This window comes from Kogia breviceps, chromosome 12, assembly GCF_026419965.1.
Source record: "Kogia breviceps isolate mKogBre1 chromosome 12, mKogBre1 haplotype 1, whole genome shotgun sequence".
In the NCBI taxonomy this organism is placed as follows: Eukaryota; Metazoa; Chordata; class Mammalia; order Artiodactyla; family Physeteridae; genus Kogia; species Kogia breviceps.
Window position 1 is genome coordinate 102,283,307 of NC_081321.1, and position 26,666 is coordinate 102,309,972.

Sequence of the window (26,666 nt, forward strand, 5' to 3'; positions counted from 1 at the left end):
TGGATTGTATGTTATCCAAGCACACGAGCCATTCTGTAGGGCCTTAGGAGAGAGGGCACCTGATGTGTGTGTGGGGACATCCATCTTTTCCTCAAGGTACATCTAGTAATCATTTCTGGTCCCCCAGAGTCTGTAACTAACCCTGGCAAATACCCATCTGCACTCCCCACGAGAGAAGTAAGGAAGATATTAGGACGTAGGTGGAAACTGAGTGCAGGTCAGCTTGTGGAGTCCCTTGCGCTGCAAGTCCAAGCGGCCCCACCTCTGAGTCTGGCGGGGCAGGTGGGATTTTGTCAGCGAAGGGACTGAGCACAGGAGTGTGTGCAGAAGGGCCAAGGCAGAGAGTGCGGTATGTGTGGAAAGAGAGACACGGCATCCTCGGGGTCGGGGAGGCAGCAGGAAGTGCCCAGAGGACCTGGAGGCATGTTGGGAGAGGCGGCCTGGTGAGCGGTGGGCATTTGGGGCCAGCACAGGCTTTAAACCACCGTGAGAGGGACGTGAAGACGTGTGTCTGTGTTTTGGGAAAGTGAGTTTGTCGCAGCAAAGATGAGGCTGTGGAGGGTGTGGCTGGACAGCTGAGGAGCCTGTGTCCGGGACTCCTGGGCAGCGGGGCTTCCTGCACAGACACACTGGGGCTCACGTGCTGTGGGAAGTCCTTTTCTCTTTTAAATAAAACTATTAGGTAAGTCCCATCTCCTGTCACCAGGATTTTGCACATAGTGATCTGTGTAATGTTGAAAAGGTAATCTCAAGATACAGGTGTAACTTTGTTGGAGTCGCAGGCTTTATGTTTTCAATTCTGTATCCAACAGCGAAAACTTTGTTGCAAACCATGCTAGGCCCCCAGACGGGCGTATGAGGCTCACGGAGTGCTGCAGGCCTTACAGAGTCCTGGCAGAAACAGCAGGAGCCTGCAGAGGGTGATGTGGGGTGCAGGGGAAGGGGTGGGCGGATCGAGAGTCCTTAGGTGGCGTGACAGGACCTAGTACTCGGTGTGTGCCTGTGAGGGAGGTGGTGGCCTCAGGGACAGCCCTGGCTTACTCAGCAAGGTGACGCAAGGAAACGAGGGGCCGAGTAGGTGGGGAAGGCAGAGGATCAGAGGGTCGAGCAGAGGGCCTGTCCTGAGCGTGGCTTTGCTGAAGTTTGTTCCGGGAGCTGTTCTGTGTCCTGGAAGGGATGGCCAGGCGGGTACGGCCACGAGAGGAGGCATAGGAGGGACAGGGAAGCAGAGCTCGTTATACTCCCGGGTCCTGGAGGCCGGAGGCACCGACCTCACGCGGGCCACATGCGGGAAGCCCGAGGCGGGCAGGAGGCAGAAGGGGAAGGGGCCAGGGCAGAGCCGAGGCTGCAGCTTTTATTGGAGTTTGCACGTGGAAGGCAAGGCTGGACAGGGTGAACAGCTTCGGGTCAGCTTGCTTGGATGATTTTGGCGGGCTCTAAGCTATATGGGTGGCTCCTGGTTGCCTGGCCCCTGGCCCTGGGATGATGAAGGCAGTGGAATGTAGTCCCCTCGGGGTGTGTGGGCCCACAGAGGAGGAGGGCTCCGGGGGCTCAGCCTACAGGCCACAGGAAGGAGTGTTCCTGGGAGCCCTTTGCCATCTCTAGGCTTTGGCCACCCAGGAAGGGCAGTGTCTCCTCAATCAGAAAGTTTTTTAAAGATGTTGAAACATAATATACAGAAAATTTAAAATACATACGATACAGAGACATCTGGGGAGAGACGTCCAGTGTTCACTGAGGAGGCGCTGGACACTGGGGAGGAGGGTTGTAAGTCTCGCTGTTTGGGTGCAGGGGCATCCCCCGTCGGACATGCGGGAGACCAGCATGTGTTGGCCTCGGAGCCCAGGGGCTAGTGGTGGGAGCTCCGGGGGCCCCCCGGGAGGACAGGAGACTGAGCTGTCCTGCCGTACGTGGGGGAGCACCCCCTGCAGCCCAGGCCCCGTTGTGTGTGGACTTTGGGACCTGGGTGCTGGGGTTGCTGAGGCGGGTTCGCACCTGGTGGCAGTGACCCTCTTATCTGCTCGCAGCTCTGTGGCTGTCACCATGTTCTGGAAGTTTGACTTGAACACCACGTCCCACGTCGACAAGCTGCTGGATAAAGAGGACGTGACGCTGCGCGAGTTAATGGATGAAGATGACATCTTGCAGGAGTGCAAGGCCCAGAACCGGAAGCTGCTGGACTTCCTGTGCAGGCAGCAGAGCATGGAGGAGCTGGTGAGCCTCGTCACACAGGACCCGGCCCTGGATATGGAAGAGAAGGTCCGCTTCAAGTATGTACCGCGGCTCTGCGTGGCCTGGAGCTGGGCGGTGTGCAGGGTGGCAGCGGGCGGGGCTTGAGGACGGTCAGAGCCGGCCTTTCTGACAGGGGCTGACCATAAACGTTTGCCCTGCCTGACGTGTGAGGAGGCCCCTCCAGTGGGCTTTGCTTCTGTGATGTTGAAGATTTGAGGATCTCCTGTGCGTGATTCCTCACTCTGGGTTATAGCGAGCTGCACTGTGTTGGAGCGTTTTGGGTGAACATGTGCTGAAGAAGGGCTGAGCCCTGACAGGCCGATGGGTGCAGCCTCGGCCTGACTGGTGAAACAGCCAGTCCCCAGAGACAGGCGGCATCTGACTGCTCGACTGTGGGGTCTTGGGCCTGGAGGACATATTTTGTGTCATTACTGATCCTGACCGTTCTCAGTTTTTCCTAAAATGTTCCATTCAACAGTCGGCTGGGATGTTAGGGGATGAAAAAAGGGACAGAGCAAGGACTTAGGACAAGGGTTGGAGTGAGGACAGAGTGTGAACGGGTGGGGCCTCAGGTGACAGGAAGGACAGCAGAGCCGGCCTCTGGCTCTGAGGGTGCCTCTCTGGGCCCGAGCAGGCTCTGGGAAGCGGGGGAGCTGGGGCTAGTGATGCAGAGGGATTCAGGGCAGACGGGGTGCCCTCAGCTGCTCATGTGTCCCACAGGGAGTCGGCGTGTGGTGGTGAAGTCTTAGTGGGGAAACTATGGCCTGAGGTCAGATTCTGTTTTTGTGAGGCCTGCAAGCTGAGAATGGTTTTACATTTTTAAATGGTTGGAAAAAATAGAAAAATAATAATATCACATGAAAATGACAAAATTCACATTTCTTTGTGTGTCATTTTCATTGTAAAGTCTTGTTGGACACATAGGTGACCCGTTGGCCATGACAACATAGACGTTCTAAAATATTGACTCTCTGGGCTTCCCTGGTGGTGCAGTGGTTGAGAGTCCACCTGCTGATGTAGGGGACACGGTTCGTGCCCCAGTCCGGGAAGATTCCACATGCCGCAGAGCGGCTGGGCCCGTGAGCCATGGCCGCTGAGCCTGCGCGTCCGGAGCCTGTGCTCCACAACGGGAGAGGCCGCAGCGGTGAGAGGCCCGCGTACCGCAAAATCAATCAATAAAAATAAAATAAAATATTGACTCTCTGGCCTTTTACTTTTTTTTTTTTTTACTTTTTTTTTTTTGTGGTACGCGGGCCTCTCACTGTTGTGGCCTCTCCCGTTGCGGAGCACAGGCTCCGGACGCGCAGGCTCAGCGGACATGGCTCACGGGCCCAGCCGCTCCGCGGCATGTGGGATCTTCCCGGACCGGGGCGCGAACCCGCGTCCCCTGCATCGGCAGGCGGATTCTCAACCACTGCGCCACCAGGGAAGCCCCTGGCCCTTTACTTTTTACAGAAAGTCTTTGATGACTTAGGAGGCAAATAAAGAAGGATGGGGTGATGGGGAGTAGTGCTGTGATCATGGTGGTCTACCGCGCCCCTCTGACAGGGAGTCAGCTGACGCTGGAAGAGGGAGAGCTCTGGAAAGAGGCGGAGGCTTGCTTGTAGAGGAGCCAGGGACTTGGGGCCATGGTGATCACCTGTGATAGATCAGAGGCCATTGTCCCTGAGATGTTCCTGGTCAGCACCTCTTATGTCAGCATCACCATTAGTGGGCCCCATTCCTTTCACACGCTCACCCCCAAATGTGTCCTGTTGCTGACCCTCTGGGGAGAAGGGCTGGGGCAGCATGTTGTGGTTCTGGGTAGAGGGGTCCCAGTGTGGCATCAGTGAGCCAGGAGAGCTTTATAGTCAGAGTTTGGGAGAGGTTAGTGGGTGAGTACAAACGAAGCAAACAAGGCAGTGAGAAAACCTTTAACTCTGAGGGAAGGATGCATGGAAGTAAGCAGGTAGAACAGTGTTTGCATGTTCATACAGAGGGCAACTCTGGACATGGATTTAACTAAAAATTGTGGTATAATTTTATAGAGAGAGGGGGAAAGGGCAGTGGGGTGCAGGGCAGGGTGATGTGAGATATGAGAGCTACATCTTCATCTTCCACCATAGGAAGTCAATTTGTAATACCTAAAATTGCTAGATGAAGAAGTGTACTTGTATTTTATTTGGAAACGTGGACGTTGGTAATACAAAAAATACCAGGAGACTGTGGTGACTGTCTCAGGAGTGGGATGTGGGAGTGGGGAAGGGGAGGGGCTGCTCTTCCCCACGAGCCCTGTCATACAGAGTCTTAAAAGCGTTTGCACAGGGCTTCCCTGGTGGCGCAGTGGTTGAGAGTCCGCCTGCCGATGCAGGAGACACGGGTTCGTGCCCCGGTCCGGGAGGATCCCACATGCCGCGGAGCGGCTGGGCCCGTGAGCCATGGCCGCTGAGCCTGCGCGTCCGGAGCCTGTGCTCCGCGATGGGAGAGGCCACAACAGTGAGAGGCCCGCATACCGCAAAAAAAAAAAAAAAGCGTTTGCACATATCACCTGTTTTTCGTTTTTGGTTTTTAAAAATATTTATTTATTTACTTGGCTGCTCTGAGTCTTAGTTGTGGCACACAGGATCTAGTTCCCTGACCAGGGATTGAACCCAGGCCCCCTGCATTGGGAGCGTGGAGTCTTAACCACTGGGCCACCAGGGAAGTCCCCCCATATCACCTGTTAAAAAAAGTAAAAAGCTTTTAATTTAAAAAGTAATTTTAGGGCTTCCCTGGTGGCGCAGTGGTTGAGAGTCCACCTGCCGATGCAGGGGACGCGGGTTTGTGCCCCAGTCTAGGAAGATACCACATGCCGCGGAGCGGCTGGGCCCGTGAGCCCTGGCCGCTGAGCCTGCGTGTCCGGAGCCTGTGCTCCGCGGCGGGAGAGGCCACAACAGTGAGAGGCCCACGTACGGCAAAAAAAAAATAGTAATTTTAAAATTAACTTGCTTTTATTAAAAATTTGTTTTTAGGGCTTCCCTGGTGGCACAGTGGTTGAGAGTCCGCCTGCCAAGGCATCGGACACGGGTTCGTGCCCTGGTCCGGGAGGATCCCACGTGCCGCAGAACGGCTGGGCCTGTGAGCCATGGCCGCTGGGCCTTTGCGTCTGGAGCCTGTGCTCAGCAACGGGAGAGGCCCGCGTACTGCAAAAAAAACAAAAAAAAAAAACAAAAAAAATTATTTTTAATTAAAATTAAATCAAAACATCCTTTTTGAGAAGAGGAATAGGCTGGGTAGATGGATGAGGTAGTAGCTGAAGGAAGAAGTGGGGTCAAGATCATTTTTTAAAGATTCCGAAGATACAGATAGGTCCTGTTTCAGGCGTTGAGCCGTAGGTCTCTGTCAAGCCGCTCAGCTCGGCCGTGCGGCAGCAACAGGTGACACAGTGGAGAGCGCGGAGCCAGTGCCTGTGCTGCTGGGCCTCTAGATGGCCGCCCCAGGCCGCCTGTGCAGGGCGGCAGCATGTCCTCCAGCCGCCTTTGTGCCTCTGCAGCCCAGCTGGTGTGGCTTCACCCTCGTGGCTGCAGGCTGCTTACAGAGAGACCCTTCCCGAGAGCAGGGAGTGTGCCCAAGCCACACAGGTCCAGAGGAGCTGCTCTTAGTGGTTAGCTCTTCTGCTAAAGCCAGAGGCTGCTCCATGCAGGTGAGACCTCTGTGGAGCAGCCCTGGGCCGGGAGCTGGCCACCTGGTGCAGCCTGAGAACCCTGCAGATGCTTCTGGCCTTTTTCTTGAGATTCCTGTGCACTTTGCAGCGTTCTAGACCATTTGAGAAATAAGACAGAAAAGCCAGCAGATGGACGCCAAGTTACCACTTCTGTTCCTCATGTGGGGGTGTGGGGGGATGTTGTTTTAGCTCTGAGTGGAGGGCTTCCTCTTTCCAAATCAGAGTTAGAACTGCTCACCCAGCGGGAAGCAGTGCTGGGTCAGGGCAGGACCCCAGGAAGGACCCCACCCCCACCAAATAACCCTGCCTGCCTCACTAAGGGGCAGAGCAGAGAGGACGGCTGAGCCCAGTTGCCCAGCTGAGCCCCTGGGGAGTAGCAGGACAGGGCCCAGAGGGAGTCGTGAAGGGGGGAGAGGGAACGAATCCCCGCTGTTATGGTTCCTGGACTCTCCCATCCTCGCTCTGATAATTCCTGAGTCCACCTTCCGTGCTCCAGGATTTCGTCTTCCTCTTTTTTGTCTCCTTCCCCTGGCAAATCCTATTCTCTGGCAGCTTCCTGAGGAGGTCTGCGTGGGTGGCAAGTTTGGGGCACAGCCTGAGTGCATCATTCTCCTTCCTGCTGGCTCTAAGCTCCCTCTGGTTTCCAGTCCAGACTGGACATGCGTCTCCTGAAATTTTGAAGATTCCATAGGTGTCTTCGTCAACTGAAAAAAAAAAAAAAAGCACAGCCTAAAAGCTGAGAATTATGTTTTATTTGGCGGAATTTCTAAGGACTTCAAGCCCTGGAGACAGGACTCTCAGATCCCTCTGAGGGACAGCTCTAAAGAGTGAGGGAGGGGCCAGGATATATAGGAGTTTTTGCAACAAAGACCAGGTAGTCGGGACTTCAAAAGCTTACTGTTCATTAAAGAAGACCACACATTTTAAGTTAAGGAATTCAGCACTTTTCTGTGTATGGAATGATGCAAGAGTCTGGGCTCAGGACTTCCCTGGTTGGTGGTGCAGTGGTTAAGAATCTGCCTACCAATGCAGGGGACACAGGTTCGAGCCCTGGTCTGGGAAGATCCCACATGCCGTGGGGCAACTGAGTCCATGCACCACAACTACTGAGCCTGCACACCTAGAGCCGGTGCTCCACACCTGCTGAGCCTGCACACCTAGAGCCGGTGCTCCACAACAAAAGAAGCCACCGCAATGAGAAGCCTGCGCACTGCAACGAAGAGTAGTCCCCACTCGCCGCAACTAGAGGAAGCCCGTGAGCAGCAGCGAAGACCCAACACAGCCAAAAAAAAAAAGTCTGGGCTCATTGAAATCATTCCTTTGATCTGCACCTCAGCTGTCTAGGGCCGGGATCCTGTGCTTTTCCCATCCTTGAGGGTGGCTGCTGTGGCTTAGCCGCTTTTCTCTCTCCTGAGTTCTCTCAGGGCTCACAGGGCAGGGCGGCCAGGAGGCTCTAGTGGCTTGATGGCTGCAGCACCCTTTGTTTACTGACAGGGCAGCAGCATTTTTCATTCACATCTTCTAGTTCCTAGTTCCAGCCCTGCTGCTGGCAAGTCTGATGCCACAGGTCTGCAGCTTTCCTTAGGGGCATTTTAGGGCCTTTTCTAATCCTGTTGTTCTGGAATTTCCCAGTAGTGTTAACTTTATCCCCTGGGTTAAGATAGGGGAATCTCAGAAGCAGCACCAATAATCCAGGAGAGTTTTATAGTCAAAGAGTTTGGGAGAAATTAGTAGTAAATAAGTATAAAACTAAGCAAACAGAACAAGGAGGAGGGGCTGGGAGTCTCACTGCACTGACCCTCCACCTGCCCGGTGGACGCTGTCTCCATTAGGCCTCTCTGAGTGTTACAGAACGCAAGTGTGTGTGCCCAAAGCACAGTGAGGCCAAACAAACCGAAACGTCAGAGTTTGGAGCAGAGAAAGGTTTTTTATTGCAGGGCCCTGCAGGGAGAATGGGTGGTTCATGCTCAAAAGCCCCAAACTCCCCGATTTCAGGGGAGAAGTTTTATAGGGAAAATTTGGGGTGAGGGCTGCGGAGTATGTGGCTTTCTTCTCATTGGTTGGTAGTCAGGTAACAGAGCAATCCTCTAGGTTCATTCTGCGTAGTTTCTACCTCTCTCGTCTTTTCTTCTTTGCATTATGGCCACAGACCTCTATGTTCCATCTGCCGTGTTTAACTGGAATGGTTATTCCCTGGATAAATTATATAAATTATTAGAGCAGTACCTGTTTTTCTGAAGAATAATTATAAAGCACTGATAGAGATCTCAGCCCCTCCACCTAGATGCAACCTTGTCTAAGTACTGCAGCGCCTTGTGGCTCAGCTCGCCACACATGTGCACAATTCGTGTGTGTGCGCGTGCGCACACGCAGAGACTGGACGGGAGCCTTTCCGTGTGCTCTGGAAAAGCTTCTGTCCCTTTCTCTGGGGCATGCTTCTCCCTTGTTGCTCGGCGAGTCTTGTCTCTTGTTTGGAGTCTGGTGGGCACCTCTCTGCCCGTGTCCTGTGGGCCCTCGTGCCAGCCTTGGGGGCTGCTCTCTGAGCAGGCTCTCTGGCCTCTGCCCCTGGCGGCCCTGCACTGTCTGCTGTGCTGGTCACCGTGGGGCACGTCCACGGTATGGAGCTGCCCCATCTCATCCTCGTCACGACCCCACGAGCTGGGCGCTGGCCACACCTCGTGTGGGCCCCTCTGTGTGGATCGGGCATCCCCTCATACCCGGCTGCCCGCTTGGCTTCTCTGGGTGACAGGGAGCAGCCACCGCACAGCCAGGCGAGATTCTGTCCCCTCCCCTCCACGCTGGGCCAGCCGCGCGCTCCACCAGCTGTTTCCTCTCGACTCTCAAACCCAGGCCCTAGCTGACCACAGTGACCACCTGGGGCTAGGCCCTTGCTGGGGCCATGTGGGGGGCTACCAGGGGCCGTAGGGTCACAGTGGCTGACCTTGGTCCCGGGCTTACTGTGTGCCAGGTGCTGCTGCTCTGCTTTATACACAGCCTTGTGGGGAAGGCGGACACTCAGACCTCCATGTTCAGATAAAGCAGCCTAGACACAGAGACGTTAGGTAAGGTGCCTGAGGCTGCACAGCATGTCCCGTGTAGCTTGGTGCCAGGTGTGCTCCAGGGCAGTCAGCTCCACAGGATGCTCCCGCCAGGTTCCTGCCTGCTCTGGCCCTGGGCACCCTCACCTGTGTTCCCAGATGTGCTAAGTGTGGCACCAGGCCTTGTCACTGCACTGCTATGGTGGGCTCTGTCCTGGATGCAGCAGGACATTGGGTAGGCCTTTCCCAGGACCACAGCTGTGACCCCATGTCTGTCAGAGGGTCAGGCAGGGAGCACAGTGGTATGGGATTACATGTAATGGGATCAGGATTACTTTGTGTCTGATCTTTTTTAAAAAAAAAAAAAGTAAATAAATTCATTCATTTATTTATTATTTTTGGCTGCATTGGGTCCTAGTTGCTGCATGTGGGCTTTCTTTCAGTTGTGGCGAGCGGGGACTACTCATCATTGCGGTGCACAGGCTTCTCGTTGCGGTGGCTTCTCGTTGCCGAGCAGGGGCTCTAGGTGCGCAGGCTTCAGTAGTTGTGGCTCGTGAGCTCTAGAGCACAGGCTCAGTAGTTGTGGTGCACGGGCTTAGTTGCTCTGCGGCATGTGGGATCGTCCCGGACCAGGGCTCGAACCCGTGTCCCCTGCATTAGCAGGTGGATTCTTAACCACTGCGCCACCAGGGAAGCCCCTGTCTGATCATTTTTATCAAATGAATAGTACATCATTTACATATATTGGTATCTTAATAATAATTTGCCTGCATAACACGTCAGAACTGGGACTGCATTGTAAACTGCTGGTGAAGCATCTCTTCAGCCTGGGAACAAGCTGGATCTGTGCTTGTTGACATGTGGGGTCAGGAAAGGCGTGGAGAGGGGAGGACGAACCTGATGGAGGTGAGAGACATGGCCGGTGAGTACGAGGGCAGAGGAGAAGCCAAAAGATTAGGAAAGGTTCCGTAGAGAATGGAAATAGAGTCAGAAAATGTGGGATGTCAGAGTTTAGGGTATGAGGAGCCAGGAAAAGGGATGATAAAAACATTGAGGTTCTCATAGTCAAAATGCCGGTTGGCCACAGAATAATCACATTTTTATTCTTTTCCAAGGTCTAGCCATGTTTGGTTTTTGCCTGTGGATCTGCTTCCTAAGAGGCAGATTATTCAGGTAGCTTCCTGAGTGGTGGAGACGTCTCATTCACCTCCAGTTACTTGCACTGCGCCCCTTCAGGTACCCAAACACAGCCTGTGAGCTGCTGACGTGTGACGCGCCGCAGATCAGTGACAGGCTGGGAGGGGACGAGACTTTGCTCAACCTTCTTTACGACTTCCTGAACCGTGAGCCGCCTCTCAATCCTCTCCTCGCCAGTTTTTTCAGCAAGACCATTGGCAGTCTCATTGCAAGAAGAACTGAACAGGTACTCATCCACCAAGCCCGCGAGATGTGGGAGGGAGGCATGGCTGATGCCGTTGCATCTTGCCTTCAGCCACTGCTGTGTGACCCGTGCATCAGGCTGTGGGGGGCAGGCGTCTGACTGTTCCGTGGAGCGGTGTGGGCTGCTGCTGTGGGAGCTGGGATTTGATTAAGAAAGTGGCTTCCCAAGAGAGACTTCCTCTGGCCAGCTCTGGAATAAGCAGCACCTCTGCCACCACTGGGAGCTGCGCAGGGCCCCACACTAGGTCAGCTCATCCTGTCGCTGACCAGTCATGGGTGTGAGATCCAGCACGTGCCTGCATCATGGCAGGACATTAGGGTGTCTGCTGCTGCATCTGTGTGGGTGGCGGGTGCCTGTATGTCTAGGGCACTTACTGTTTCAAAATAAGTAAAAGGAAATGCCTAGAACTTCCCTGGCCGTCCAGCAGTTAGTATTTCGTGCTTCCACTGCAGGAGGCATGGGTTTGATCCCTGGTTGGGGAACTAAGATCCCACAAGCCGCGCAATGCAGCCAAAAAAAGAAAAAAGAAAAAAAGGAAATGCCTAGTAATAGGTTTCTGTAAAGCAGGGAGTGAACTTGTTTCATTCAGCTGGAGCGTGGGCCTCCTGGAGGCCGCGTTTGCTCCACAGTTGCTCCTGCCTCGCATCCGCCCCGGCGTGCTTCAGCACCACACCCCGTAGATGGCACAGAAGGGGCATGAGGTTTGCTGGCACCTGTGCCTGTTAACCTGCTTCAGGAGTCGGCCTTGTCAGTTTTTCACCTTTATCCCTGCTCGCCATCGCCCGGGCACTATTTCAAAACAAACACCAGACGGCATGTCATTTCTTTTGTCAATATTTCAGTGTGTATTTCTAAAATATAAGGACTTCCTTTTCTCCAGACATTACGCCACGTGGTCGTAACTAGGATGTACATACGCGTGGTCAGCTTGAATGGCTGAAGTGAGAGCGGTTGAGCCAGTTTGCAGTCCCAGCAGCAGAGCCTGACAGCTCCTGCTCTTCCACTTCCTCTCCAGCCCTTACTATATTTTCAGTCGGTTTATCTTATCTCTTCTGATGGTGTATATAACAGCATTGTGCCTTTAGTTTGCATCTCCCTGGTGACTAGTGAGAATGAGAACCTTTTCGTATATTAATTGGCCTTTTGGATATTTTTTGTGTGAAGTCTCTTGCCCATTTTCTATCAGTCTGTCTCTTTTCATTTGTAGGAATTCTATTTCGTGGATACAAGTCCTTTGTTGATTTTTTTTGGGGGGTGGGGGCGGCGTGCCACGCAGCTTGCGGGATCTTAGTTCCCTGACCAGGTATTGAACCAACGCCCTCGGTAGTGAAAGCCAAGAGTCCCACCCACTGGACTGCCAGGGAATTCCCCCTTTGTTGATTTTGTGTTGCAAACTTCTTTTCCCGCTCTGCTTGCTGGGTTTGATTTTGTTTTTTACTCTCTTAATGGTATCTTTTAACGAGCAGAGATCCTGATTTTCATATAGTCCAAGTCGTAACTCTTTTTATTTCTGTTTGTTTTTTGTTGTTGTTGTTGTTGTTTTGTTAAGAAACTTCTGCCAACTTCAAAATCATAAAGATAATTCTCTTACTACTCTTCTGTGTTATCTTTTAGAAGCGTTATTGTTTTACCGTTCATAGTTCTACCTACAATCCACCTGGAATTGATTCTTATAAATGGTGTAAGGTTGAAGTTTTTTTCTTAATATGGTTATCCAGTTGACCCAGCACTGTATTGATAAGGCCGTTCTTTCTCAGTTGCTTTACAGTGTCCCTCTTGTCATAAATCAAGCAATCACGTGTGTATATGTTTCTGTTCTACTGTCCTGTTTGTAATTATGAACACAGCACTATTTAATTACTGTAGCTTTGTAAGTTTTGATGTTCGATAGAATTAGTCCTCTCACTTTGTTTTTCTTCAAGGTTGTTTTTACTATTCTTTGCCTTTTGCATTATTTTAGGATGAGCAAATTTTAGGGTGAGTTTGTCAGTTTCCACATTCTCCCCTGTTCCCCAGAAAAACCTGCTGAAATTTTGATTAGGCTTGCATTTCCTATAGATTGGGGTTGGCTAATTATGGCCTACAGGCCAAAACCAGCCTGCCCCTATTTTGTAAAAGAAACTTTACTGAAACACAGCTGCTCCCATTAGTTTACATATTATCTGTGGCTGCTTTTGTGCTATAGCAAGAAGCTGAGTAGTTAGGGCTTCTTTAATTTCCCTCAGTAACCTAGTTCTTTGGGTAGTGGTCTTACATATTTTTCATTATGTTTATCCTTAGGTACTTGATATTTTCATGTTATTCTAAACAGTGTCTTTTTTAATTGAAAAATTTTATTGAGATAATTATAGGTTCACATGCAGTTTTATGAAATAATATAAAGTTATCTTTTGTACACTTTGCCTGGTTTCCTTCAGTGGTGACATTTTGTAAAACACTAGCAGAAGATCACAACCAGGACATTGACATTTTACTTGTAGTCATTTGTGTGTGTATATGTATTAAGTTCAATACAATTTATCACTTGTGTAGGTTCGTGTCTCCACCATCAGTCAAGATACTGAACGGTTCTTAAACCATAAGGATCCTTTGTGCTCCCCTTTTATAACTGCTCCCACCTTCCTCTGGCCTCTATCCCTTCACCCATCCCTAACCTCTGGCAACCACTAGTCTCTTTCATTTCAGAAATTTTGTTTTTTCAAACTGTTATTTAAATTAAATCATATAACATATAGCCTTATGGCTTTTTTTCTAGCATACATCCCTGAAGAGTCATCCAAGTTCTTGTTATGTATCAGTAGTACATTCCCTTTTATTGCCGAGTAGCGGTCCACGGTGTGGATGGAACACAGTTTGTTAAACCATTCACATGTTGAAGGACATCTGGGCTGATTCCAGTTTTTGGAAATTATCAATAAAGCTGCTGTTCTAATAATTTATATTCTTTTTAAATTTTTTTTAATTTTTATTTTTGACCACGCTGCATGGCATGCAGGACCTTAGTTCCCCACCAGGGATCAAACCCATGCCCCCTGTAGTGGAAGCATGGAGTCGTAACCACTGGACTGCCAGGGAATTCCTCATATTCTTTTTTTAAATCTATGTATAAGATCATACCATCTGTGATTAATGACAATTTTATTTTGTCCTTTATAAATCTTACACTTTTAGTCTCTTTTCCTTGCCTTGTTGCATTGTCTGGAACCTTTAATACATTGTTGAATTGAAGTGGTGATAGTAGGCCTCTGTTTTATGTATTGCCTCTGAGGAAAAGCTTTCCCTGTCTTACAATTAAGTATGTTGTTTGTTGTGGAGTTTTTGTAGATTTTTTGTTTGTTTGTTTTGTTTTGTTTTTTTGTGGTACGCGGGCCTCTCACTGCTGTGGCCTCTCCCGTTGCGGAGCACAGGCTCCGGACGCGCAGGCTCAGCGGCCATGGCTCACGGGCCCAGCCGCTCCACGGCATGTGAGATCCCCCCGGACCGGGGCACGAACCCGCGTCCCCTGCATCGGCAGGTGGATTCTCAACCACTGCGCCACCAGGGAAGCCCCCTGTAGATTTTTTTTAATAAGACTATTCCTAGTCTTTTTAGTTTATAACATGAATGTTGAAATGTATGAAATGTTTTGACCGTATCTATTGAGTTCATCATATGATTTTTCTTCTCTATTCTGTTAATAGGTAAATTCCACTGATTGGTTTTCTAATGTTAAACCAACCTTGATTTCCTGGAATATACCCAACTTGATTGTGATATATTATGCTTTTTTTCATATTGCTTTCTTTTTAAGAATTTTTGTATCTGTGGCCGTCAGTGAGATTGGCTTATAATTTCCTTTCCTTTTCTTTTCTGTTTTTAAATTTTTATTGGGGTATAATTGATTTACAACGTTGTGTTTCAAGTGTACAGCAAAGTGAATCTATTATATGTATACACATATCCACTCTTTTTCAGATTCTTTTCCCTTATAGGCCATTATAGAGTATTGAGTAGAGTTCCCTGTGCTATACAGTAGGTCCTTATATAATTTCCTTTTCTTAAAGTGCCCACATCAGGTTTCTGGAATCAAGGTTTTATGTCCTCATACAATGATATGAGGCATCTTCTCTCATTTTATGTTCCCTGGAAGAGTCCTGCGTAAGACTGGGGTTATTTTTCTTTAAATGTTTGATAGAATTCACTAGTAAAGCCTTTAGAGCCTGGAGTCTTCTGTATGGGGAGGCTTTTAATTAGAGATTTTTTTCTTTTGATACTCTAGAACTCCAGATTTTCTCTTTCTTCTTGTCAGTTTACATGAGTTTTTTTCAAAGAAATGTTTCATTTTTCCAAATTTACAGAAATTGGCATAGACTTGTTTCGGATAACTTTTTGTAATAGTGTTATATCTGTAGGGTGTGTAGGGATGTTCCCTGGAGCCTTCTCTGCTGTTTTCAGTCTTTCTCTCTAGGAGTTTAATCACGCTTTTCCAAGAACCCCCCCCCCCGCCTCCCCACCCCTGTTGCCTCTCTTCTCTCTCTTCCTCCTCCTTCCCCTCCTCCCCTTCACTTCTGGCATGAGGATGGTTGGGGTCCCTCGCCTCTTCCGTGTCCCCATTGCCCCCAGTAGAGTCCTGGGTCTGTGCAGTGGCCTGGACTTGCAGGCACCTCATCTCTGTGGCCAGCTGAGCTAAGCTTGCTGACACGTGGCCAAGAAGGCCTCTGCCTGGGCTTCTCCCATCCCTCTGCGCTCAGGCACCACACCCTGTGACTGCACACTCAGCCAGCCAGCTGCGTTGTGTCTTGTCGGCTCTGGTCACCAGCCAGGCGCACCCCTCCGCCTCTGCTTTTCTGAAACCTCAGTCCTTTCCCTTCAGCCACCTGTGGGGCCTGTCAGCTTTCTGGGTTTGTGTCCCCTGTCTGGGAGCTGTCAGTGATGGCCACCCCAGGCTCAGCTTTGTCTGCACTGGTCATTTCTACTGGGAAGACTTGAGCTGTTGCATGTGGAGCGGTTGCTGTGCCATCTCACTCGGGTGCTGGAGCTGCACTGGTGCCCAGTCCCGGTGTGCGGCAAACTCTGCCAGCCCGGGGTCCTTTCAGGCCCCCACCGCCTCATGGACTCACCTGTGTTCAGGTCTCTGCCTGTCATTGCTGGTGGGCGGCAGGGGGGGCTTTCTTACAACTCTTTCCACATCTTTCCACTATTTCTGCTCACTGTTGTTGAAAATGAATCTTTCCCATGGCAGTTCCTGGGGGCAGCATCTCCTGGTGGTCAGGGTCTGCCCTGCTCACCTCTCAGGGGCTGTCTGGTTGCAGGTGATTGTGTTCTTGAGGAAGAAGGACAAGTTCATCAGCCTGCTGTTGAAGCACATCGGCACCTCGGCCCTCATGGACCTGCTGCTGCGCCTGGTCAGCTGCGTAGAGCCCGCTGGGCTCCGGCAGGAGGTCCTGCATGTGAGTGTGTGGGCCCCCTCCTCCCTGGAGCCCCTCCCCGTCTGCGCAGGTTCTGCACATTCTCCGAGTGTGGAGTAAGTGCCTGGTATAAGGAGGCTGGAGCTGGTGAAGCAGCACCGGGGTGCCCAGCACCCCAGCTGTCTACTCGGCAGGACCTTCCCCTCTGGATGAGAACCCCTCAGGGGTTCTCGTCAAGGCTTGTATTTGAGACTGGGTCTGGCATCTGCGCCTTTTCTCTTGTCCTGCCTCAGTCCATTCATTAGCAGAGAGCAGAAGTGGGCATCCTCACTTGTGCCCCACCCCCAGGGCTGCTAAGTCTCCACTGGGCACTGGTCCTGTGCCCGAGCACGTGCCCAAGAGGAGATGGTCGCCGAAAGGATTCCATGCAGAGAAGTTTCGAAGAGCAGAGTTGGCCTGTTGTTTGTCCTGGAGGGTGTGCCTGTGTCTGTCCTGACAATATTCACAGTGAGGGGGGCTACCCATAGCTCCCTGAGGGCTTTCCCAGAAAAGGGGAGGGTGCTCAACCCAGAGAAGCCCAGGAAATCAGTGCTGGACAAACTGCTGCGGTTTGGCAGGTTTTGTTTGTAATGCAGCTTAAAATAGAATAACTAAACCATTGGTCCTTCTTGACAGTTTTCCAGTTCCTGGAATTAGGTGACAGTTGTCACTCTTAGATTCATAACTCGCTTCATTATGGAGCAGCCTCCCACTAAGAATGAATCATGGTAGCTGATGTGGCACAGTGAGAGCAGCGTGAACATCAGCTGTTGTTGAACGTTAGTGGGAAGCCTGCCCTGACCACACTGAGCCTGCTTTGGGGTGAGGAAGTGCGCGGAGCAGCCGGACTGACCTGGAAGGGCCCGGGCGCTGCAGGGAGCAGCTGGGCTGTGTGCTGGGGGAGCCCCACCAGCGCAGGTGGCTCCAGGCTCCACTTTGGAGACGCCCTAAAAACAGAGCTCGCGTGTGTTTAAGAGTCTGAACCATCAGGGCATGTGGAAGGGGATTCCCTCCTTTACCATCTTTGGGTCACTCCAGAATTCGGCCGCTGCTTGTGCTTTCTGGGTCTGGGTGAACGCTCGTGTTGGGTGGAGTATCTCTGTGCCAGAACCTGGCGCGTGGATCTCTGCTGCACTAAAGGACTTTCCTTCCGTTTCGTCAGGTGTGAGCAGAGCCACTTACAGGCCTCCTTTCCCTTTCAGTGGCTTAATGAAGAGAAGGTCATCCAGAGACTCGTGGAATTGATCCATCCGAGTCAGGATGAAGACGTGAGTATGGGACTCGTGGACCCCGCCTTTGAGCAGGAGCCCCTCTCTCAGGGCTGGCGGAGAGCACTCTCCACTGCTGTCTGAGGGGGGCAGGTCGCTCCTCTCCCCAAATGCTCTTCTTCCTTTAATCAAGCACTGACTTCTAGACTTTCTTTTTCAAAAATATAATACATACGTATTATAAAAAAACAATCTGAATAGAATTGTATTAGTTATCTATGGCTGAGTAACAGATGACCCCAAAACTTAGTTGCTTATAACAGTAAGTATTTTTTATCTCGGTTTTTATGGCCCAGGGTCTCTCACAAGACTGTGGTCACCTCAGGGCTCAACGAGGGGAGGGTCCGCCCCCAGGGGTCACCGGTGGCTCTGCAGGACTCAGTTCCTTATTTTATTTATTTGTTTGTTTGTTTATTTTTATTTCTTGGCTGTGTGGCACGTGGGATCTCAGTTCCCTGACCAGGGATCGAAGTCACGCCCCCTACCCATGCCCCTTGCATTGGAAACACAGAGTCTTAACCACTGGACCACCAGGGAAGTGTCAGGACTCAGCTTCCTGAGGGCTGCTGGCTGAGGCTGCCCTTGGCCCCATGCTCCCCCGGGCCTCTCCGCAGGGCGGCTTGCGCCTGCTGTTGCGTCCTCTGGGGCAGGCACCTGACCTACAGGTGACAGTCCTCGCCGGCGGCATCCCACTCCCGTGAGTGCTGGTTCTAGCCTGCACTCGAGGAGGTGGGGTCTTGGGGGCGTGAGCTCCGGAGGGAGCGTGTGGGGTGGCAGTGGGGCGCCTTCTCTCAGCCCCTGCCCACTCCTTGCGGTATCACTGTCGAGAGTGTGGAGTGTATCCCAATAGGCCTTTTCCTACACGTGACAACTGCACACGCACGGTCTCCTCAGCACTTTGGAGAGTGGTGGTGCTGGCTCATGTCTGAGCCTTTGCTGCTGCCTGGCTGTGCTGTTCGGGGCTCTTTTGGCGCATGGGCCTGGCCAGGCAGCCGGGCAAGGGTGTCGGTGCTCCAGATCGGGGAAGGGAGACGCCCCTCCACCAGTGTGAACGCTGTGAGCTGACTGGCCCCTTCCCAGTCCCCAAGGCAGCTGGGAGGCCGCGGAGGCATCCTGGCTGCTTTCATTCTCACCTAAGACAGTCACGAAGCGCTTCCTTCAGCTCGGTTTCCCATGGCGTGCACGTCAGGGCTGCTTGGTAGGTGCTCCCTGCGCTGAGCTGGCGGCTGCGTTTCTTTCTGACCCTGTTCTCGGCTCCGCAGACGCACCCCCTCGCGGCTGGCAAATGCACCGAATCAGAGGTTCTGCATTTTTATGGGCTTAATGTTTCTCTAGAAAAGTTGAGTCCTTTATTTTCTCTGTAGTAACTGTCCTGTTGTCATGAGCTCACAGGACCCACCCTGTGAATTAATAGCCACTTGTTGTGTCAGTACCGCGGGCACACTCACAGTGTCTGTCTGAGGGTATAGGGCGCTGTCTGCGTGGTGTGCTCGACCGTCGAGGCCCCGTGAGAGCTCTTGGGGGGCGGCCAGATCTGCGCCCTGCGGTGAGAGGCAGGCCAGGCGTCTCTGAGACAAACTGGCTTCGAGTCCAGCACCTCAGTGGAGCCGCCACAGGAGCCGCTCTGACCGTGCGGCAGGCTGGCCCTGAAGGCAGCTCTTCGTCCCCGTCTTTTCAGAGGCAGTCCAACGCTTCGCAGACGCTCTGTGACATCATCAGGCTGGGCAGGGAGCAGGGCAGCCAGCTGCAGGAGGCTCCAGAGCCAGACCCCCTCCTCACGGTGCTGGAGTCGTGAGTGTGGGCTGCTGCGCCGGGGGGCCTGGGCTGGGGGCCAGAGACACCGCCACCTCCTCTGATCATTTCTGAGGAACTCACCCCGATCCAGAGTTAACCTGATGGGCCTCTTTCTCACGGGAGGTGTCTCCTGGCAGGTTCAGAGAGTGCGGGCCCCTGGGGCAGCCGTGTCCTTAAAACCCTGGGTGCGTGGCCTGAGCCCCGAGCAGGGTCTCTCCGGGATTCAGGGCACCCGCCAGGCAGTGACCTTGCGCGTGTCTGACAGGCAGGACTGCGTGCAGCAGCTGCTGAGGAACATGTTTGACGGAGCCCAGACCGAGCTCTGCCTCGTCAGTGGGACCCAGGTGTTACTGACCTTGCTTGAGCCCAGGCGGGCGGGGTGAGTGTCTCCCGAGAGGGAAAGTGCTGCCGCTTCAGTGACACGAGGTCCAGGGGAGTGGCCGGGTGTGCTGTTTGTGTTCTTAATGTTTCTAATGATGCGAGTGATCGTGGGGATAGATTCTCCTTGTTGAAAAGATAAACTTTATGGCTGTTAAAGTCCCCTTTGACCTTCGCCATCAATCACATTCCCACCTCAGCCCAAAGGCACCCCCTGTCGCCAGTTTGCAGAGTGTTTATAGACGTGTGTGCAGAACAGGCACGGCCAGTGGGCTTCCCCAAGGACTGTCCCGATGAGGACCCCCAGCATGTGTGTGTGTGTGTGTGTGTGTGTGTGTGTGTGTGTGTGTGTGTGTGTGTATGTGTCTATGTCTCTGTGTGTGTGTATGCGTACGCGCGTGTGTGTATGCGTACACGCATGTGTGTTTGCTTGTGCACTTTTGTCTGCTCTGTCCTGTCACATGCCGTGCTGGTGGTCTGACTCCCAAGGAGACTGCAGTTCCCTCTTGTCCTCGCTCTGGAAGGAGCTTCACTGTAGCCCCCAGCACTGATAGCCTATGCTGTTTTTTTAAAGAAAAAGAACAACCAGAAAATAACAAGAAATGACTTACTCTCCGTGGTGAGATTATTAGCAGTTTCTTTCTCTCACTCTGGTACCCAATACATATTTATTAGTTTATTACCTAAAAATAGAATTATGATGTTATCTTCGTTTCCTCTAGTTAGAAACCAGAATATTGCTTATTCATCTTTATGAGCCCAGGAAGGCTGGGCCCTTCCCGCAGGAAGTGGAGACTCTGGTGAGGGCCTCGCCTGCGACGCAGGGACAGCATGACAGTGCAGAAAACAGACGAGCCGATTCATTCTCTTGGCTTTTTTATCTTTTTATGGCCAGTCCTGTCTGTTTCTCAGCCGAGGAGTGGGGTCGACAGTGAAACTTTTCAAGGTGGGAGGAGAGGGAACAGAGCTGGTTCGGGGGTGTGACGTCCACAGCCCGTCAGGGCCGTCACCTGGGCGTGGCCTCACCCCCATACGGTCAGCGGCCTGCCTGGAGACAGGTGGGCACGTCGGTAGGAGGTGTAGTGTAATGGGACCAGCGTCCCCATATCCAGCTGCCTCTGGTCCACAGGATGGAGGGCTTGCTGGACTCCTGCTCTCAGGGACTGGACAGGCTGTGTGCCGTCAGCTCCGGCGTCCTGCGTGGCATCGAGCCACGGCTGAAGGACTTCCACCAGCTGCTGCTCAGCCCGCCAAAGGTAGGTGTCCCAAGCAAAGGTCGGGGGCCCTGGAGACCTCGTGGGCTGGGTCGCTTGCAAGGCAAGGACCCCACTCGCTGCCCAGGATGACAGGCGCACTCACACCCCATCTGCCGAGTGTCCATCTTCTCTTGAGAGAGTTGGACGGTTCGCCACCCCCCCAGGCAACTCCTGCCTTCTGACGGGGCGTGTCCGAGAGCCCAAGTGCGCTGGAGACCCGGCCTCTTGAGTTGGGGGCAGCCAGCCAAGGGGTCAGGGGGTCCCAGGGGAGACCCTTTGCTCAGCTGAGCAGTGGTGGTCATGGTGAGGAGGACCCAGGCCCTCTCCACCTCAGTGCCCCGGGCACAGCCCCTTTGCCTCTCCTGGTGCCTCCCTCTGGCACCCGCCGTGGTCTACCGTACTGTTCCTTACATTTATCAGCTGGCTTGTGGTCTGCCTTCCCCACTAGAAAGGACTCATGAAGTCAGGGATTCTGGAACATTCTGCTAATGAAAAGGTAGACGCACTGTGCTCCGTGTGTGGGATCACCGTGTCTCACGAGGCCAGCCTTGTGGTCAGTCTCCTTCATCTTATACTCTGAGGTCACATCCCTTCGGCTGGCAGGCTGAGACCAGAGTGCCCTAGGCACCCAGGAGCAGCGGCCCACCCTCACTCAGTCTTGTGAGCCCTCAGGGGAGCCGTGGGGCTCTTAACCCAACTGACCCCTTGTTTCCTCCTGCAGACCACGTTGCCTTGAGGACCCCTCCCCGGCGGGGCCACGTCATGCAGCAGCGGCCCTGACCCTTCGATCAGGACCAGGTCAAAGACAAGCCCACACATGGGTGGTGATCACACTGGTCACAGGGCTCTAACTGGGCAGTCCTTTTGTGTTTGCAGAAAGCAGCAATCCTGACCACCATTGGCGTGCTGGAGGAGCCCCTGGGTAACGCCCGCCTGCATGGAGCTCGCCTCGTGGCTGCCCTGCTGCACACGAACACGCCCAGCATCAACCAGGAGCTCTGCCGGCTCAACACCATGGGCTTGCTGCTGGTGAGCGGACACCTGCTAGCCTGGGGCCTCGGGGCTGGGCACCCGGACCTCAGCACCCAGGTGAAGGCCTGCCTGAAGGGAGGCTCTGGTTCGGTCCCGGGACAGGCACAGTCTGTGCAGAGACCGCGTCCTGCCCCCCGGGCTTGACCCCAGGTCGTCGGTGAGGCGCGCTGAGCGACGCTGGGACCTGCCTCCGTGTAGGCTCGTGCAGGGCTGCCCTGGAAGCAGCGGGAGTGGGTACTGTGCTCCTTCCTTCTGATTTCTGCCTTAATAGAGAACTTCGTCGCTCTTCAGCCTAAAACGCTCTAAAGCGCTGCTCCTCGTCCCCACAGTAAAGGCGGAGCCGTGGGGAGCTCCTCTGGTGAGCACGCCCTGGGAGTCCGAGGGAGGCTCTGCAGGCAGTGGCCACAGGGTGGTGCTGACAGGGAGGGGACTTCGCCCAAGCTGTGCCCCTGGCTGACGCATCCGCAGCCTTCTCCTCGGCCTTGCCCTTGGGCCTCTGCTCCCAGGAAGCTGAAATATCTTTAAATTTAAATCTCAATCCCAGAAGGAGCTGCCTTGGACCTGGGCCTGAAGGGACTGCCTGCCTCAGGAGTCCTTCCGGCGTTTGGAAGTCACTGGGCTCTGCTGTGACTGTAGAACCTGGGTCAGAGGGCGACGAGGAAAGACCTCACTCATTTCCTTTCCTCTCCTCCAAGAAAGTTCTCTCTCCCACTCCCCCTTTCTACTTTTCATTCATTGTGGCAAAATATATGTGACATGAAATATGCCATTTTAATAACTTTAAAGCATATGGTTTAACGTTCACGTTGTATAACCATTACCACTACTTCCAGGACTCTCTCATCTTCTCCAGCTCTGAGCATTAAACACTTGGTCCTCATCCCCCCACCAGTCCCCAGCCCTGGCACACACCCTGCTGCTTTCTGTCTCTGTGGATCTATTTCAGGGATTCCTGTGTAAGTGGAATCAAACAGTATTCGGCCTTTTCTGTCTGGCTTATTTCACTTACTATAGTGTTCATCCACGTGGTAGCATGTGTCACAATTTCTTTCCTTTTTAAGGCTGAAAGATATTTCATTGTATGGATATACTACGTTTTGTTTATCCATTCATACGTTGGTGGACAATTGGGTTGCTTCCACATTTTGGCTATTTTTAATAATGCTGCTATAAACATGGATGTACAAATATCTGTTTCAGCCCCTGCTTTCACTTTTTCTGACTACATACCTAGAAGTGGAATTGATGGGTCATATAGTGATTCTATGTTCAAGTTTTTGAGGCACCCACACACTGTTTTCCCCAGTGGGTGCACCGTTTTACATTTGCACCAGCAATGTACGAGGGTTCCAATTTCTTCACTAACGTGTTTTCCATTTTTTTGATAATAGCCATCCAGATGGGTTTGAGGTGGTATCTCACTGTGTTTTGATTTGCGGTTCCTTAATGATTAGTGATGCTGGGCATTTTTCCGTGTGCTTTTGCTGGCCATTTGTGTATCTTCTTTGGAGAACTGTCTGTTCAACCCATTTTTGAATTGGGTTGTTTGTTTTTTTGTTGTTGTTGTTGAATTGAAGGAGTTCTTTATATATTCTGGATATTAAGCACTTAGATACATGATTTGCAAATATTTTCTCCCATTCTGTGAGTTGTCTTTTTACTCTCTTGATGGTGTCCTCTGATGCACAAAAGGTTTACATTTTGATGAAAACCTTATCTGTTTTTTTCTTTTTAAAAAATTAATTATTTTATTTATTTTTGGCTGCGTTGGGTCTTTGTTGCTGTGCATGGGCTTTCTCTAGTAGCAGCGAGTGGAGGGCTGCTCTTCGTTGTGGTACGTAGGCTTCTCATTGCGGTGGCTTCTCTTGTTGTGGAGCACGGGCTCTAGGCGTGCAGGCTTTAGTAGTTGTGGCTCATGGGCTCTAGAGCGCAGGCTCAGTAGTTGTGGCGCACTGGCTTAGTTGCTCTGCGGCATGAGGGATCTTCCCGGACCATGGCTCAAACCTGTGTCCCCTGCATTGGCAGGTGGATTCTTAACCACTGCGCCACCAGGGATGTCGCAAGTTTATCTGTTTTTTTTCTTTTGTTGCTTGTGCATTTGGTGTCGTACCTATACCTAAGAAATCTTTGCCAAATCCACTGTCATGCAGCTTTCCCCCTGTGTTTTCTTCTAAGTACTTTATAGTTTTAGCTCTTTCGGGTCTTTGGTCTATTTTGAGTTTGTATATGTATGCAGTGTAAGGTAAGGGTCCAACTTCATTCTTTTGCATGTGGATATCACAGCACCATTTGTTTTGTTTCATTTTTTGAATGTAAGTTTCATGTGTAGGTTATATTTCTACTTCTTTATACCCTATTGCATGCTCACCACCAAAGATTTCGTTTCCATCTGTCGCCATACAGCTGATCCCCTTTACCCATTTCGTCCTCCTCCCTACCCCGCCCCTTACCACTGGTAACCACTACTCTGTATCTACATGTTTGTTTTTGTTTATTTATTTTGTTTGTTTTTTATTGATGAAATTATACGGTATGTGTCTTTCTCCATCTGACCTACTTCATTTATCATAATACCCTCTAGGTCCATCCATGTTGTTGCAAATGGCATTATACCATTCTTTTTTATGGCTGAGTGATATTCCATTGTACATATGTACCACATCTTCTTTATCCATTCATCTGTTTATGGGCATTTAGGTCATTTCCATATCTTGGTTATTGTAAATAATTCTGCAGTGAACATGGAGGGGCATATATCTTTTCAAATTAGTGTTTTTGTATTCTTTGGGTAAATACTCAGGAATGGAATTGTTGGATCATATGATGGTTTTATTTTTAATTTTTTGAGGAACGTCCACACTGTGTTCCACAGTGGTTGCACCAGTTTACATTCCCACCACCAGTGCACAAGGTCCGCTCTTCTCCCCATCCTCGCCAACACTTGTTATTCTTTCAGCACCTTTTGTTGAAAACACTGTCCTTTTCCCACTGAATGGTCTTGGCATCCTTGTTGAAAATAAATTGACCATATGTGTGAAGATTTAGTTCTTTGGATTGTTTATCGTTAGTGGGAAAAAATGCAACAGAGTTTTGTGTGTTGATCTTGTATTCTGGAACTTTGCTGAATTTGTTTATTAGCTCTAACAGTTTATGTGGGATTTGTACAATTTTCTGCATGTAAGATTGTATCATCTGTGAACAGAGATAATTTTATTTGCCTTTTGTTTTTATTTTATTTTATTTTTTTGAATTTTATTTTTTATAAACAGGTTCTTATTAGTTATCCATTTTATACACATCAGTGTATACATGTCAATCCCAATCTCCCAATTCATACCACCACCACCACCACCACCCGCCGCTTTCCCCCCTTGGTGTCCATACGCTTGTTCTCTACATCTGTGTCTCTATTTGTGCCCTGCAAACCGGTTCATCTGCACCATTTTTCTAGGTTCCACGTATATGCGTTAATATACAATATTTGTTTTTCTCTTTCTGACTTACTTCACTCTGCATGACAGTCTCTAGATTCATCCACGTCTCTACAAAGGACCCAGCTTCGTTCCTTTTTATGGCTGAGTAATATTCCATTGAATATACGTACCACATCTTCTTTATCCATTCTTCTGTCGACGGGCATTTAGGTTGCTTCCATGACCTGGCAATTGTAAATAGTACTGCGGTGAACATTGGGGTGCATGTGTCTTTTTGAATTATGGTTTTCTCTGGGTATATGCCCAGTAGTGGGATTGCTGAGTCATATGGTAATTCTACTTTATTTTTTGAAGGAACCTCCATACTGTTCTCCATAGTGGCTGTATCAATTTGCATTCCCACCAACAGTGCAAGAGGGTTCCCGTTTCTCCACACCCTCTCCAGCATTTGTTGTTTGTAGATTTTCTGATGATGCCCGTTCTAACTGGTATGAGGTGATACCTCATTGTAGTTTTGTTTGTTTGTTTGTTTTGTTGTTGTTGTTGTTGTTTGCAGTATGCGGGCCTCTCACTGTTGTGGCCTCTCCCATTGCGGAGCACAGGCTCCAGACGCGCAGGCTCAGCGGCCATGGCTCATGGGCCCAGCCGCTCCGCGGCATGTGGGATCTTCCCGGACCAGGGCATGAACCCGTATCCCCTGCATCGGCAGGCAGACTCTCAACCACTGTGCCACCAGGGAAGCCCCTCATTGTAGTTTTGATTTGCATTTCTCTAATAATTAGTGATGTGGAGCAACTTTTCATGTGCTTCTTGGCCATCTGTATGTCCTCTTTGGAGAAATGTCTATTTAGGTCTTCTGCCCATGTTTGGATTGAGTTCTTTGTTATTTTAATATTGAGCTGCATGAGCTGTTTATATATTTTGGAGATTAATCCTTTGTCCGTTGATTCATTTGCAAATATTTTCTCCCTTTCTGAGGGTTGTTTTTTCATCTTGTTGGTAGTTTCCTTTGCTTTGCAAAAGCTTTTAAGTTTCGTTAGGTCCCATTTGTTTATTTTTGTTTTTATTTCCATTACTCTAGGAGGTGGATCAAAAAAGATCTTGCTGTGATTTATGTCAAAGTGTTCTTCCTGTGTTTCCTGCCAAGAGTTTTATAGTGTCCAGTCTTACATTTAGGTCTCTAATCCATTTTGAGTTTATTTTTGTGTATGGTGTTAGGGAGTGTTCTAATTTCAGTCTTTTACATGTAGTTTCCAGTTTTGCCAGCACCACTTATTGAAGAGACTGTCTTTTCTCCATTGTATATCCTTGACTCCTTTGTCATAGATTAGTTGACCATAGGTGTGTGGGTTTATCTTTGGGCTTTCTATCCTATTCCATTGATCTGTATTTATGTTTTTGTGCCAGTACCATCCTGTCTTGATTACTGTAGCTTTGTAGTATAGTCTGAAATCAGGGAGTCTGATTCCTCTGCTCCGTTTTTTTCCCTCAGGACTGCCTTGGCTATTCGGAGTCTTTTGTGTCTCCATACAAATTTTAAGATTTTTTGTTCTAGTTCTGTAAAAAATGCCATTGGCAATTTGATAGGTATTGCATTGAATCTGTAGATTGCTTTGGGTAGTATGGTCATTTTCACAGTATTGATTCTTCCAATCCAAGAACATGGTATATCTCTCCATCAGTTT

The 26,666-nt window shown here is 50.8% G+C and overlaps 1 protein-coding gene across 4 annotated transcripts in view; it reads left to right on the top strand.

Moving 5' to 3' along the window:
* PPP6R2 (protein phosphatase 6 regulatory subunit 2) overlaps positions 1-26,666 on the top strand; it is a 76,181-nt gene that overhangs the window by 33,540 nt on the left and 15,975 nt on the right. For all 4 annotated transcript variants that reach the window (XM_067010525.1, XM_059080076.2, XM_059080079.2 and 1 more), the window contains 8 exons: positions 2,028-2,270; positions 10,189-10,375; positions 15,685-15,822; positions 17,022-17,087; positions 18,766-18,878; positions 19,147-19,260; positions 20,389-20,515; positions 21,392-21,544. In XM_067010525.1, coding sequence (XP_066866626.1) covers positions 2,044-2,270; positions 10,189-10,375; positions 15,685-15,822; positions 17,022-17,087; positions 18,766-18,878; positions 19,147-19,260; positions 20,389-20,515; positions 21,392-21,544 — 1,125 coding nt within the window. In that variant the 5' untranslated portion in view covers positions 2,028-2,043. The remainder of the gene's footprint in view (positions 1-2,027; positions 2,271-10,188; positions 10,376-15,684; positions 15,823-17,021; positions 17,088-18,765; positions 18,879-19,146; positions 19,261-20,388; positions 20,516-21,391; positions 21,545-26,666) is intronic.